Source organism: Homarus americanus, unplaced genomic scaffold, assembly GCF_018991925.1.
Source record: "Homarus americanus isolate GMGI-L3 unplaced genomic scaffold, GMGI_Hamer_2.0 scaffold56333, whole genome shotgun sequence".
Taxonomy (NCBI): domain Eukaryota; kingdom Metazoa; phylum Arthropoda; class Malacostraca; order Decapoda; family Nephropidae; genus Homarus; species Homarus americanus.
The window spans coordinates 9,070,758-9,087,693 of NW_024734940.1; the positions used below are offsets into that span (position 1 = coordinate 9,070,758).

The window sequence follows — 16,936 nt, forward strand, 5'->3', positions numbered from 1 at the left end:
ACAAATATAACAAATTAAGACATCAAATTCCAGGATCATCAAAAAAAAAAAAAAAAATATGGTAAAACCAAAAGGACTTAAACTATTGTGCAATTAAAATGGATAATTTTGCTATCCAAGTTCACACAACAATTATTATAAGTACCTTAAAAATTTTGGATTGAAGTAAAAAAATAAAAACCCATTTTATGACCAAATTGAAGAACTATGTGACCGTCGAGATTCATATCAGTATAGATAATGCCCTCCAGCAGAGCCTACTTTTGCCAGAGCTTCCCACTTATTGCACTCCCAAACTTAAGTCTCCTCTTAGAAGCCAATTATCTTTTTTAGTTATATTTATCACTTCACCACTTATGCACTCACTAGTCATTTGTGGTGTTTGGTGTGTTCTTTGTTATGAACTTTATCGTACAGTGTCAGTACTGAAGGACATTGGAGTACCCAGAGAAAACCAGGAGGGCATAGTGGTACGAGATAGACACATTACCACAGTACCATTAACAGTGCACTGAAATATAAACACAGTAACATAAGAGCAGATTAACCAACCCAGCAGCTAACTATACACAGTATACTACTCACATAGAGAAAATGTAGACCAAGGAATACAAGGTTAGAGATGGAATAGAACATCCACACCATGCAACAGATGCCTAGGACCTAGAGTTGCTCATCCTCACAAAGCTACTGTATAGCTGACAATCAATAATGGATTAGAGCAGTGGTCCCCAACCTTTTGTAGGCTCTGGGCCACATTTATCGTTGTAAATATAGTGGAGGATGCAAAAACTTTGGATCTACATTCAAGAAAAAATCTTATATATACTGTCGAGTTAATTGCAGTTTTACATGTCTAACTGTTACCAGTTACATACTTTTTACATTTACTCTTGGACATGACATGTGTATTTACCCCAGTGAGAAGGCTGGCTCTCTCTCTGGACCCGGTCTGGGGTAAATACACACGTCCTGTACACAACAGACTCGGGACAAACGCACAGTCCCCTAATCCATATAAGGAGGTCATCGTTATAATATGTTGTACCAATATACTGTACATTATTTCACATACACATCACTAACAAATATAGGAATAAATTTTCATTATATGTATGTGTTTCACATCCACTGTTTTATACTGTCTGTGTGTATCCAAATATGATGCTAAATATTGTTTAAAACATCTAACATGGTATAATGTAAAAATAGCTATAATAAGTAATAAAAGTGGCCCTACAAGTGTTAAGTTTCTACAACCCCAAAACACATCAGTCACCTCTCACACGACTATGCCCTATGCTGTTGTTATATGTAAGTAACCACAGAATTTACAGAAAAGTCATCTCAGAGTGCCTTATGAATAAAGAAAATAGGTACTATAAACTGTACAGTACTATAAAAATATTAGAGAAATAAATGTTTAAAAAAAATTATATATATCCAATAAAAGGACTTGAAAAATAACTATAACATAAAGTTCACAGGTCGGAACAATTGAAAATTTCACAGTTATGTAACAGATACAAATGAAAAGAAAATTATCTGTAAATCTTCATTGCATCAAGTAATTGTAGATTTAAAGCAGCATTTATAGCAAATGAGGTTCTGCTCTTCATGAAGCAACATAATGAAAGAATTTAGAGGTATGGTAGGTAAGCCCAGGATAAAGGAGCTTACTGGTAAGGTTAGCCTACCACGAGCATGTGGGTAATTACTGTATCATTCACCATGTATGACCCCACGAAAACTCATGTAATTTTAACCCTTCAAAAATATTACGCTTATATAATCCGACTTTTAGCATAACAATTTTGTCATAAAAACTCAGACTATCCTCAAGTATATACAGGACTGTACAGTACAGTTGTAATAAAAAAATTCTCAAGCCTTCTCCCCATTTTGGGTACAGTACCTTGTTACTAAGCAGTTACCCTTCAAGATATGGATATAAAGGTGAGGGATACTCTAAATTAATTTTATTTTCTTAAATTTTAGTTCCCAGACACAAGACTGGGCCTAGGGACCTGGGATTTGGATCCTAAAACTTGCTGACTTTGCATTGTTCTCATGAGGTTATAAAATTGCAGCTTATTTTTTTTCCTCTAAGGCTTTTTCTGGTTACTACAAACACACCAAATATTTATCTGTCGTATGCAAAACAATTTATTATAAACTATGGGTGGTTCTTGTTTCTTAACTCTAAAAGTAAACGTGATAATACAACAAAAACGGACAATGTTCTATACCCTGCTCAATGTGGGCCAGTACTGGAGGAGATTCTAAACAAGCACTAGGCAGAATAAAAGATGTTCCTTATGAAAACAAAAATTAGATTTAATGACAGTCATCTAAAGCTGTCTTTGACCTTTATTTAGCAACATAAAAAAGGTGTGGTCTGAAAAAAATGTGGTTCACCTATGTGTCCAATGCTGATAAATTTTAAATACCATTAAATAATTTGGTTGAGTTGTTACTGCAGTGACTTGTACAGAAATGTTTAACACTTATTAATGCCAAGGACAATTACAACAATTAGGATACAGTGCAAGGTCTTCAGGCAAGCTAAGTAGTACTATACTGTATGTTGTTTCTTCTCTTTGACAAAAAATAATTGCATATTATCTAGAGCTCAGCCGTGAACAATTTATAATACGCTTACATTCACTTAATGAGGCAACTTACCCGTTCAATACGTTCTTGAAGATCTCTGCATTTGTGTAAAGTTTCAAGGCGTCTAGTAATGCGATCATGAAAAGCATCCCTCATTCTTACTAACTCTACACATTTAGGTTGGATGGAGTCAACTGCATAGTGCTGGCTCTCGATAAGTTGGGTGCCAATAATCCGGAGTTCTTCTGCCTTCTCTAGTTGATCCTTCAAAGATGTGACAAGATAAACACATATCTGTATGAGACATTATCTCTTCTTTATTAAATTTCATATAATAAATTTTAACTTAATTCAAAAGCTACTTCTTGAATAACTTTCAATTATGAAAAACATATCACTTACAATCCTTTATACACAACACACTGTATATATAGATATCATCATCATCTTTTTTATGACCATTTTCCCTGCCATGATTACCCAAGAATTGTGAGGGATGGAAGAGTTAGGTGAGTAGATGGATGAGTGACCAGTTTTTGGAAAGTTGTTTAATAAGAAACTAATGGGTGAATGTGTAAAGAGGGAGCCGAGAAGATGGTTCCTGTTTAAAAAATTATAGATACATATTGGTATGAAGGCAGGAAGGAAACTTCAGTAAGAAAAGGGGTATATGGACAGAAGGGCGAGGAAACTGAGGGATATGAAAACTTGTCGACAGGCAAAGACTTACGGCAGTTAACACATGGAAGTCTTGGGCCTCAGCTAATAGCTGGTCAACGTGTACAACTGAGTCGCCAATCTCGGACATCCCTGACAGCTGCTTTAATGATACTTCCAGGCACGTCTGATAAAACATGAGAACAAAATTAGTACAGTACTTTGGACCATAAACCACTTGAATACAAGAAAAATGTAAAATTTTTCATATCAAGATGAATAAAAGCAATAAAATTACAGTATACAGTCAACCCTCGCTTTACGCGGTCCCACTTTAAGCGTTTCCACGTTTACGCGGTACCCTGCCGAAACCGGAATGCTCACTTTCCGCGGAGAGCGGCGCGAGCAGGGTGCGCACAAGGTCGCCCAGTCATCAAAACATTACCGAGTTCTTCACCCGCCACCCACCACAGCCGGCCCAAGTCAGTGATAGTGATAATGATAGTGAGGATATTGACTTATATGGACTTTGAGGGGTTTGACAAAGAGGCCCTGCAAGCCTCTGTGGTGGATAGTGATACAATTGATACAAGTGATACAGGTGAGGGCCAATAATCTGCCCTCTGCCTCGGAACCAACACCGTGTGCCCAGCCATCTTTTCTACTAATGTAAGTGTTAAAAAACCTAATATTATTGATATTTCTCTTAATTATTAATTGTGTGTGCATACCATCATAAAATTAAGAAGTTATTTTTTACTACAACGTAGGTATTGTGTCTGAAAAAGTGGAGTTTGGGGGTCGGCCCGGTCTCTATTTCAATTAATCCCATATGTTATGTTGTTCACTTTACGCGTTTCTCACTTTACGTGGGCCGCCGTGGGTTGAATTAACCGCGTAAAGTGAGGGTTCACTGTACTTAATAACTCACATCCAAAGAAGTTCAACTGAAAAACATTGCACGACAGGAACGTTTCTGATAAAATGAGGGACCTGTATGCCTAACAGCCAATTAGCGGTAATGCAGATGAAGCAAATAATAAACAAAAGCCCTTTTTGGCAGAGTGATCAGCAGTAAACTCTACTACTTTTACCTTCCCAAACCTAAAGTTAGATAAGCTGCCCCCTCGTTTAACACAGCAGTTGCGTTCCCAGAAAATGCCATGACGAGCGAACCCATTAAAACATGGGGAGATAGGGGATGTGTCAGGTGAACCCCAAAAGGTCACCCCCCACACACCAAAAACACTCCAAAATCAAAGTTCAAAGACATCGTATGACTCTAAAGTAGTTCACTAACACTCAATCATTTACCAAAATCATTAAACATGATGTTGTGGAGGCACTGGCATTTCCTGAAGTTGTTAAACCATCCCTTGCTGGCTACAAAAGGCTTGTTGTCTGAAGGGCCTACCTCCAGTTGCCCAACATGTTCATATAACTGGCGTGCCTTTGTACAAATCAGGGAGTATTGAGAGGTATTCCTTTTCTTGATTAAGTCTTCCACCCAAACACTCAGCATTTTCTCCAGTCTTGGGTTACTTACTATTGTTGTTTTCTGTGCAGATAGTGAAGTAGACTGCAGCACAGCAGCTCTCATCTTCTCAATATTCCTCTTGATGGTGCGGATGGCCGACTCTTCCACGGAAAAATTACGTCCGACAAATGCTGGGGATTGGCCTCTCTCTAGTCACTGAAGAATGTCTAACTTAATTTCCAGGGTAATCGTGGTCCTATTCTTCTTTGCTGGAGTGTCCCTAAGCGAAATCCACGAAAAAACTGACGTTAATCCAAGCGAAGTTTTTGGTTGAAGCTGGACCAAGCACTTGATAAATACTGGGTTCACGTGGACTGTAATGGACCCGGCTGTCAGATGGCTCAAATGGCCCACACGAAACGTGTTCTAACTTACCACTCGGTCAAATTTTCTAGTGTTAGCCCGGCTCATCCTGTTCAAGTGAATCAGAGTCCTGTATTAAGCTATACTGGGTGGTAATAAAAAATATATATAAAAACGTGTTCGAGCAAATCCGTATTGAACAAACCTGTGTTAAGTGAGAGGCTGGTGTACAGTGGTCCCTTGGTTAACGAGTTGCCTTCCATAAGATTCTTAACTTCGGTAAACGAGCAATCCCTCGATTAACGAGTTTCTTACGAGCCGACCTGAACATGTTTTCGCTTGCATTTGGCGGTCCACCAGTTGTAGTATTAGTCCGCCAATACAGTAATCGGTTCTAAGGCTTAAATTCCTTACCATTTTAGTAAATATCAAAAAGTTTATACTATTCAATAATTTTAAAAGTTTAATATTAAATTTTTTTATTCATTTTATCAATTATTGAACATAATTGAAGGTAAGGTCACTAGTTTCATGTGCGCCATCCAGCCTGCCAACACACCATACAGGCGTCAGTCTTTGTGTCTTTTCAGTGGAGGTAACATCTTGCTTGAGACTCTTCAACTAAACACTTTTTTCTGTGTTTGCAAGCAAATTATTGGTCATTTTGAAATTTATTTTACATACTGACAATATATAATGCAGTGCAGTGTTGATTTAAAGAAAATAATCTTGAATTACACCAAGAGAACTAAAATTTTATGGGTGAAATGGCGCCATTGGGCGACTTCTCTTCCACCCCCAATGCCTTCTCTTCTCCCTTCTCCTCCACCCCCATTCTAATTCCCATCATCATCATCATCATCATCATCATCATCATCATCCAGGAGCCTTCTACATACGCACCTCAAAGTAAGTGTACTTTTCTACCTTTTTTGTTGAATTTAGGCAATTTTTGGTGAGCTGGAACCAATTACCCAAAAACCCAGTGAAACAATGGTTTTGGTTAACGAGTTTTTCGGTTAACGAGCAACCTTCTAGAACGGATTGTGCTCATTAACCGAGGGACCACTGTACAGTCAATCTCCTATAACACGTGCTTTCACAACAAGAATTGGTTATAATGCAACAAATTTTAATAGGAAACATATTTTTGCAATGAAGATGTGAAGTGGATATAATACAATTGAGTAAACATAACTATTGAACACAAGTAGGAGTAAACGGTTGTGCAGTTGCCTCGGCATAGCATCACACAAAGCCGGATGCTGGTGGATGCCTCGAGATGCTGCCTATGGCAGCTGGATTACTGGACTATAACTGCATGGCAGTGTTACCTCCCGAAGTGATGTTATAGCATACACACCAATCAGCATGGCAACCTCACATCTGTAAATCAGCTGGGTGACTGCCAAGTTGAACTGTGTCATGTCACCCAAAGGATGGTTTGAGTGTGTGCCTAAAACAACTGTTCTGGACTGCACAAAATAACCTTCACCTACCTGCAATTCTCTAAAATCTGTTTCAAAGCGTCTCAGCTGAAGACATTGTGTTAGTCTTCCTTCATGTCTTGTCCAAAACTCATCAAAAGTTCTTTCCGTTTCCTCCAACTGAACCAGAAGGCGTTCCACTGCAGTTACATTAATTAGCTTGTCAGGACAAAGGCGCGCTGATCGGGGTTCTCCTGGACGCTTGATGCAGTTGAGTAATGTTTCCCCATGCCGCGATGCTGATAATAGGTCATCCTTCAGCACACTGTATTCAGCACACTGTTGGCAAATAAATATAATTAAGACATTTGAACTAAGAAAAACAGATCCTGGTTACCCTTGAAGTTGTAAAGACAATTAAGAAAATGCTGCACCTCACAACCCCACCTGAACAAACCACTGTACTGTATATTACTGTACCAAGTCAAGGTGTATTTGGCCTTGAATGAATATGATGTAGGATCCAATATTTGTATTGTGTTTGTACAATACAGGTACTGTCTTTGATAAATGTAATGTTCTGAAGAGAATTATATGCAACACTATATTGAAGCATCTACAATGCAACAATCTCTTAAAGGATTATCAGCACGGTTTTATGCCCAGAAGCTCCTCCTTCATATGATTACTTTAGGTCCTGAATGTGTGGACACTGAACCTGGAGCATGCATTGACAAAACCGAGACTTTATCGTGTGCCTCATGAAAGGCTGATAATAATTAAAGTGAAAGGGCATTGATCAAAGACTTTATTCATGACTACTCTGTGTGTGTGTGTGTGTGTGTGTGTGTGTGTGTGTGTGTGTGTGTGTGTGTGTGCACATGCAGGCACAAAATCTTTGTGTGTAACCATGACAAGCAGGGTGCCACAGGGAAGTGTGCTGGGACCATTGTTGTTCATTTGTTTTAATATATGACATGCTAGGTGCTAATTATTCCTCTATACAAATGTTTGTGGATGACAAAGTATACATGTACAAGGGAATCAAGAGCCAAATGGACTGTGAAGCATTACAGAAGGATCTCTATTGGCTTCAGGAGTGGTAAGGGAGTGGCTATTTATTAAGTTTCAACATTATGAAATGCAAGAGTATGCATTTAGGTCACACCAATAGTAGAGGGGCAAATCATACACAGTATGCCAACATGATGAAAGAACATCAGTATGGAGACCAAGTAAAGGCATTTAGTATGATAAGAGTAAACTAGCCATATCATTATTTTAAGTACAGTACTGTACTGTATTTTATGATATCTAGTACTGTATAAGATGCAATTTTTTTTCTACAAAATGGCTACAAAATTCAGGCTGGTTCCTAAATGTGAAGTTGCAGTCTCCATAGGCTGTTGTCTATAGTAGGCTAAATTCTACCTATCCCACCTTCAGAATTACAAATATATTAATGCTTAATAAAACACATTTTTATTTTTAATTACAGGTATTAAAAAAAAATGTATATATAAAGCTGGACTTATAAGTACTGTACTGATGATGATAACCAGGGACCATTAGCATTTGTAAGGCAGGCACCCAACTCTTCCTGAAAAGTTACTATCTATTAATTTCATACCTTCAACATTTATCTTTAAATCTACAAATACCTGGTACAGTACAAATGAAGATTTACAGATTTTTTTTTCTTCACATACTGTATGCAGCTGTTAACATCGCTGACTGGATTGTTTCCAAGATAGACTTATCACTGTAGCCACCAGGCCTGTGTTATGGTTATTTTTAAACTCAACATTTTGAGAAGATATATGTAACTTTTTTCTTTTTATTTTACTCAGTATGAGAGGTACTGACCAGATAAATCACTACAAGAGGTAATGACCAGATAACTCAGTATGAGAGGTACTGACCAGAGAAGTCACAATAAGAGGTACTGACCAGATAACTCAGTATAAGAGGTACTGACCAGATAACTCAGTATAAGAGGTACTGACCAGATAACTCAGTATAAGAGGTAATGACCAGACAACTCAGTATGAGAGGTACTGACCAGATAAGTCACAATAAGAGGTACTGACCAGATAACTCAGTATAAGAGGTACTGACCAGATAACTCAGTATAAGAGGTAATGACCAGACAACTCAGTATGAGAGGTACTGACCAGATAAGTCACTATAAGAGGTAATGACCAGATGACTCAGTATGAGAGGTACTGACCAGATAAGTCACTATAAGAGGTAATGACCAGATGACTCAGTATGAGAGGTACTGACCAGATAACTCAGTATGAGAGGTACTGACCAGATAAGTCACAATAAGAGGTACTGACCAGATAACTCAGTATGAGAGGTACTGACCAGATAACTCAGTAGGAGAGGTACTGACCAGATAAGTCACAATAAGAGGTACTGACCAGATAACTCAGTATAAGAGGTACTGACCAGAGAAGTCACAATAAGAGGTACTGACCAGATAACTCAGTATAAGAGGTACTGACCAGATAACTCAGTATGAGAGGTACTGACCAGATAAGTCACAATAAGAGGTACTGACCAGATAACTCAGTATAAGAGGTACTGACCAGATAACTCAGTATGAGAGGTACTGACCAGATAAGTCACAATAAGAGGTACTGACCAGATAACTCAGTATAAGAGGTACTGACCAGATAACTCAGTATGAGAGGTACTGACCAGATAAGTCACAATAAGAGGTACTGACCAGATAACTCAGTATGAGAGGTACTGACCAGAGAAGTCACAAGTACTGACCAGATAACTCAGTATAAGAGGTACTGACCAGATAACTCAGTATGAGAGGTATTGACCAGATAAGTCACAATAAGAGGTACTGACCAGATAACTCAGTATGAGAGGTACTGACCAGAGAAGTCACAATAAGAGGTACTGACCAGATAACTCAGTGAGAATAGAGAGGTACTGACCAGATAACTCAGTATGAGAGGTACTGACCAGATAAGTCACAATAAGAGGTACTGACCAGATAACTCAGTATAAGAGGTACTGACCAGATAACTCAGTATGAGAGGTACTGACCAGATAAGTCACAATAAGAGGTACTGACCAGATAACTCAGTATAAGAGGTACTGACCAGATAACTCAGTATGAGAGGTACTGACCAGATAAGTCACAATAAGAGGTACTGACCAGATAACTCAGTATGAGAGGTACTGACCAGAGAAGTCACAATAAGAGGTACTGACCAGATAACTCAGTATAAGAGGTACTGACCAGATAGCTCAGTATAAGAGGTACTGACCAGATAACTCAGTATGAGAGGTACTGACCAGATAAGTCACAATAAGAGGTACTGACCAGATAACTCAGTATAAGAGGTACTGACCAGATAACTCAGTATGAGAGGTACTGACCAGAGAAGTCACAATAAGAGGTACTGACCAGATAACTCAGTATAAGAGGTACTGACCAGATAACTCAGTATGAGAGGTACTGACCAGAAGTCACAATAAGAGGTACTGACCAGATAACTCAGTATGAGAGGTACTGACCAGAGAAGTCACAATAAGAGGTACTGACCAGATAACTCAGTATAAGAGGTACTGACCAGATAAGTCACAATAAGAGGTACTGACCTGATAACTCAGTATGAGAGGTACTGACCAGATAAGTCACAATAAGAGGTACTGACCAGATAAGTCACAATAAGAGGTACTGACCAGATAACTCAGTATGAGAGGTACTGACCAGAGAAGTCACAATAAGAGGTACTGACCAGATAACTCAGTATGAGAGGTACTGACCAGATAACTCAGTATGAGAGGTACTGACCAGATAACTCAGTATAAGAGGTACTGACCAGATAACTCAGTATAAGAGGTACTGACCAGATAACTCAGTATAAGAGGTACTGACCAGATAACTCAGTATGAGAGGTACTGACCAGATAACTCAGTATAAGAGGTACTGACCAGATAACTCAGTATGAGAGGTACTGACCAGAGAAGTCACAATAAGAGGTACTGACCAGATAACTCAGTATAAGAGGTACTGACCAGATAACTCAGTATAAGAGGTACTGACCAGATTACTCAGTATGAGAGTACTGACAAGGTAACTCAACTCTAATAAGACCTGCTGACATTAGAAGGTAACTTTGACTTTTAATCTCCCTCTCCTGGGAGTAATGACTGTAATAGGGAGGAATGAACAATATCAGTTATAGTTGTCAAAGAGGGTGTGGTGTGATGATCGATCAACTAAAGGAGTCACCTAGCAGAAGGCATCAACAATAAAAAAAAAAAAAAAATCCTTTAAACAATTATTTTTTCTAATGCGTACTACACTATTCTAAATCACATGGTGTTAGGTCCTGAACTATCTGAAATAAAATCAAGTATACAGTATTTGTATTATTACCTAAAAAGCCAGGACCCTTAGAGTGCACCCAGTTTAGAACAATAAGCTTAAGTCATCCCTGCCAAGTTTTATATAAAATAATTTTAAGCAGAATATGACTTATATTAGAAAGTGAATTATCAGTTGAGCAAAAATTGATTTAGAAAGGGAAAAGGAAGTAGAGAAGCTACAGTTGGTTTGATAATTTTGAGTGAAAGGGTTTAAAGCTCCAAAGAAATTTGTTCATCTCCTTTACAGAATTAATTTTGAAAAGCTTTTGACAAGGCAGGAGCAGATCCACGAATAAAAAAAAAAGGGGGGGTCCAAGAAGAACTTTGTGGGTGGGGGAACATGGCAAGCACAGCGAGCCCACCCAGCTGGGGGGGGAGGGGGGGTGTAAGCCCCCTAGAGAATATTTTGAATCTGTCCAATATCATGGCCATTTTGAGGACATTTTGAAGCCATGTGCACTTGATATTAGGAGATATTCTGAGGTCAATAGTAATTACTTTTTACTATGCAAAAAACGCCTGAGTCCAATACTGCGTCAAAGAAAAGTATTGGGTCAGGGAAGGCAGAGACCGGGATGGATAAATTAAATTGAAAAAATGAGTCCCCCAGAGAGATACAAAACCTTGGAGGATTGGTAAAATCAGCCTGAGAATGTTTAGAGTGGAGGACTGTGGTCACCAACCCACAATATGTGGACGGTACTCATGATTGAGTGATTGATGTGATATAATTATGAAGTTATACACTATATTAAAAAAAATGGTGGAATACACTACTGTATTTTAAGTTAATGATAATAAGAATCTCACCTGAGAACGAAGAAGTTCCTCTGTTGAAGCGACATCATTTGGGAACTCTGTCTCCTGCAGCTTCTGGGTGAAAGCTCGCAGTGAGGCACTAATCTCCTGGGTGTTGGCGCTGAACTTCTCCACTGCCTGCAACCAGAGGGAGGTGGAGGGTCTTGGGGTGTTGGGAGCTACAAGGGTACATGCCATCAAATTCATAAGGCCACAGACTATTACATTCTCATGCCCAGTTCAATTGGCAGGAGAAATGACTTTATTTAACATAGGATTCTCTGGCAGGAGGAAGCAGGCAGGAGCACTGTTGCTCTCACCACATTTATTTTTAGGTAGAACATAACTTGAATAGCCCCTAGTGTTTTGCCAGCAAATACATTCACAGTAAGAGATAGAAAAATAGGTACACTATTCATTTTAACAATACAAGACTTTAACAGAAGCAACTCTAACTCCCAACAGACAACACAACACAACACAAAAGAGGAGTCTCCAACACAGCTGACCTGTATAAACCTGTGTAGCTTACATTACTCATCTGCATACCTATACATCTAAATGTGTATATATGTCCATATTTTCACACAGAACATATTGATTAATCAAAAATGTAATTCGTGTTTTTCAGAATATATACACACTGATACAAGGGTAATAAAAATTGGAAAAAAATATCCATGAAACGATAAAACGGGTAGCCCTGGACGTCCGGAGAGAGGGTTAAGGGATGACGGTACACAGGGGCGTGGCGCCCACGCCCTGGTCGTCAGGGGCGCGGCGACCGGGGACACGTGGCACAAGTAGGATCACGCCCTACTGCCCGGGTCCCAAAATCATAAACGAGGATTCAAAAAAGGACAAATAAATGTACTCTGACGTCACCACTGAGTCCCAGGGATATCGGAGTGAGGGACCATCAAGTTCAGCACAGACAGGGTCAGGAGCACCCTAGGTCAGTGGTGCAGGGACCCACCAGGTGTTGGACCCTCCAAGAACAGGAACCAATATATTTCCAACCTAGTTTCCAATCTCAGGCAGGAGAGGGGAAATTAAGTCATCAGTCTATGGATTCATGAAATATACTTTAGGGGAATAATACCTATGTAGGTTACCAATAAAGCATTAGAATAAAAATTCTCACTGTTAATTTCAATAACCAGTGTCAGATCAGTTATTTACATTGTACAAGTGGAATTATTTGAATTATTGTGGCAATGGGTCAATTTTGTTACCGTCCATTCATCCATCCATAATATGATACTGTAAGTCACAAACTTAAATGCTGTATGTGCTTTAGATTGGCTGGTTTTTAACCTTCCTTACACCATATACAGGTGTGTGTGTGTGTGTGTGTGTATATATATTATATATATATATATATATATATATATATATATATATATATATATATATATATATATATATATATATATATATATATATATATATATATATATATATATATATATATATATATATATATATATATATATATATATATATATATATATATATATATATATATATATATATATATATATATATATATATATATATATATATATATATATATTGCACCTTTATTCAAAGAAACACATAAAATTAATATATGGTAAGTTATGGATACTGGATAAATGGGTGTCTTGATGAGCATCACTGGGAATCATCACAGAGGACAGGAACCCAGAAGGAAAAATTATAACTAAACTCTTCTCACTGCATTATAGAAATGACTTTAAAAGTTCTTTACATACTGAGCACTGCAACAGACACTCTGATTCATATTAACCCAATGCCACTCACTAATGATATAAAATATTTTTGCATTCTACCAAGACAAGCAATTCCAAATACACATATGAGTTTGGGTGAGAGATCCTGAGTAAGAATGCTAGGAATTATTGGCTAGTATCTGGGAGGTTCCTTTGGTAATAACTCAGAGGTCCTGAGTAAGTCTCCTGCACCTCAGACCCGGGGGCGGCACTGTACCTGCTTCAGAGTGGCCACGGCGTGCTGGATCTGTCGGGAAAAGAGTTGCTCATTGTAGAAGCGGTGGTAGCCGGGGCGGCGCTGTGTCAGGGAGAGTAGAGAGGGCCGCGTTAGACACTGGAGAAGAGGGTGAAGGCACGCCGGGGTATTTTTGAGGGGGTAGGGGCGCATCAGTGACGCCACAGGTAAGTCAGTTCACTATAGAGCTACCAAAATGGCAAGGACAAATATTTAAAATTATCTATGCCTCATCATGCAAGGGCTCTCATATTTCATATGCCCTGTGATCAACTGTCAATTCAGGGAGAAGCTAATACCACTGTCCTAAAACAAAATACAAAAATAGCATTTGCTATTACATAACAAATACATCATGAATTCATCCTATCATTTTGCCAGCTCTAGTGCACTCCATCCACAACGATCGGCGTAAAAAAAAACGCAAAGATTGTTAATGTACGCAACGTCTTTCAGAAGAAAAAATGTAAGTTCGTATAAGAACCCTTAAGAAAGTAACATAATTTCAAACACATGTTGTCGTAGTGGTACAGTGGATGGAGTCTCAGTCATGGAGGCCAGGGGGAAGCAGAGGGGGAGATGAGTGTATGATGCAGCTCCAAGTTATTCATGAGAAACCTGTTGAGAGAAAAGATACTTTCACAGATTCTACTACAATCAAGGCAGTTAAGCCAAACTCTCATATACAGTACAGTATGTGCAAAAGGTCATACCTTCCCTTTATTTAGAGTTTTAAAAGGACGGATAGCTCTTCATTATAATACATTTGTTATCCAACTGTACTCTACTACAATAATAGGAACGTTCCTATTTTTTTAAAGCCTATGAAAGGTTACAGTCATCCAAACTTGTTCTATAATTAAATCAATATTTTTTTACTCTTTAATTCAATAAAGGTTGGTAAAATACAAACACTTTCTGATTTTTTTCATAAAAGCAGATCTCTTTTTCTGTGTAATAATGTTCCACATGTAATAATAACTGTAGAAATACTTCTCACAATAATCACCTGAAATGCATACAATTCAGTCCAGTATCTTCAATACCAAAGGATTAAGACTGAACTGTGTTTCATTATACAACTACCAGATTGTATTACTAAATGATGAACGTCGAAAACATCAGCTAAACGTCCTTTCCTTGTGACAAGTAAGCAGGTGTAAGACAGTACTTAAGGTGGAGGAGGAGCTACGAGTCTGGTGTCGTGCAGGTCAAACAGTGGGAGAGGGGATGGGTCAGCAAATGGAGTGGTACAACAAGAGGCAGCGGCCGCCCAGAGAAAGACAAGCCAAGATAAAAGTTATCTTATATCCATCAAATGATACACAATGCAACTAATAATAATATAGAATCTTTTTAAGTTAGACTTTACTAAAAATTCTGTGACAATCATCATAAAACATTTAATCTTTATATAAATTTAGGTAAATAAACTACAAATTTAGGTAGATAAACTAACACAGTATGATTTACTTTAGAGCCGGTGGGGGAACTGGTGTGTTTGACCTGCACACACACACCTGAATCTGGAGGATATAGTCTCCTGCAATGATGGCGTCTGAAGTGTGGGTGGAGGCGATATCGTCGACCAGCTCCATGACGGTGCGAGCGTGGGCCACTGCCGCCTCCTCTATACCAGAGAATAGTCGGCGAGGGTTCCTGGCTACTACTCTCCGCCCACGTTCGCGGTCTCTCTGTGTAGTGAGGGCGGGGCAGGACGCTCGTGGGTAAGGGTGGTGTTGTTAACATAGAGAGATAATGTAAGTGTCAAGGCAGTACATTGTAAGGAAGGAGTGTTTTTCTCAGACAGGTGACGGGGAGGGCAAGTACAGTACAGTATACAATTGTCATGAGATAAGTTGAAAAAGAAAATAGTATAGATATCAGTTAATAAAATTAATAAGCATATTCAGCAAAAGCAGAAGACAGCAATAATCAGCAAAAGCCATAAAGTGAACATGGCATACATAGTATAGGAAAAATGTAAAGGGCATAAAATATTGAAAAGACAATTAATTTGAAAGAATGAAAATATTTGGTACAGTATAACAGAACAGAATAAAGCCCACACAGAAAATTTAAGAAACACAGAAGACAGCAATCAGAAGCAAATGAAGTATTGAGGTAAAGAAGACATTATGAGAGCAGCATATAAAGCATTATGACAGAAATGCAGTTGTTAAAGCAAGAGGATACAAACATAAATATTTAGACAGGAAAGCATTTGAATGAGATCCACAGAAGAATGTTTGAAATAAAGACAATATACACATGTGAATAAAAGAACACAAGTGACACACACATAGATTAGTGAGGTCGGGATGGGGACGGGTAAAATAAACTTTATCAGATAGGGTTGGGCATGACCATTAGATTGTATAAACAAGATCATAGCACAGTAGTGTGGCTTCATTGTGAATCATGCTAGCTCAGGAGTTAATAACATGGTAACTTAAGGTATTTTAGATCAAGGGTTAGCCTACTATATAGGTAATTGCCTTCTGAGCTAATTATACTGAGTTTAGAAGTAACGCCACAACAAGTGAAGATATGAGTGTCCTGTACATCATGTGCATCTTTTTGAGAGATGCTGTTGAGGAAGACTTTATAAGGAAAACTTGATTTTATCCAACAGGCACAGTTTTAACATTCTACCAAAACGTAATAAGAAATTTATAAATAAAAATCTTTTCCATCTACATTTCATCTTAAAAATTAGCAACACATGACAATTACCGTAATCAAATTTCCTTAATACAAACAAGATAAGTTTTTTGCAACAATAATGTGTTAAAATATAAGAGACCTATATACTGTACTAATAATTTCAACAAGGATGATAAAAACTATCACATGTCATCTTTGTGAGAGAGGAGTATAGTACAGTACTGTATATAACATATACCTGTACAAGTTAAATATGGGATAAACTACTGTACGTAATTCCTTTACTCCCCTATACAGCCTGTTCATCACCTAGACCTTCCCACCCCTGTATACTGTAGTCATATGAAGGTACTAAACCCCCCAGGTGCTACAACCCCTTTATGTCACTATCTTAGTACGACTCAATAATAATACCGGTCGTTAAAACTGCTGAACAATATCAAACCCCCAAAAGTATTATGTTCCTCAGAGTGATTTAAGGAAGACAGATGCATGCAAGGACACACAGATAAAACAGGAGCAA

At 38.2% G+C, this 16,936-nt stretch overlaps 1 protein-coding gene across 7 annotated transcripts in view; it reads right to left on the reverse strand.

The window, feature by feature from the left end:
• Nucleotides 1–16,936, reverse strand: part of LOC121870620 (guanine nucleotide exchange factor DBS-like) — a 170,973-nt gene that overhangs the window by 45,702 nt on the left and 108,335 nt on the right. For 3 of the 7 annotated variants that reach the window (XM_042372468.1, XM_042372467.1, XM_042372473.1), the window contains exons 7-12: nucleotides 15,267–15,440; nucleotides 13,729–13,809; nucleotides 11,749–11,874; nucleotides 6,610–6,876; nucleotides 3,344–3,457; nucleotides 2,686–2,877 (exon numbers count right to left, since the gene is read on the reverse strand). In XM_042372468.1, coding sequence (XP_042228402.1) covers nucleotides 2,686–2,877; nucleotides 3,344–3,457; nucleotides 6,610–6,876; nucleotides 11,749–11,874; nucleotides 13,729–13,809; nucleotides 15,267–15,440 — 954 coding nt within the window. The remainder of the gene's footprint in view (nucleotides 1–2,685; nucleotides 2,878–3,343; nucleotides 3,458–6,609; nucleotides 6,877–11,748; nucleotides 11,875–13,728; nucleotides 13,810–15,266; nucleotides 15,441–16,936) is intronic. The other 4 variants (XM_042372469.1, XM_042372471.1, XM_042372470.1 and 1 more) reach the window with 4 other exon arrangements.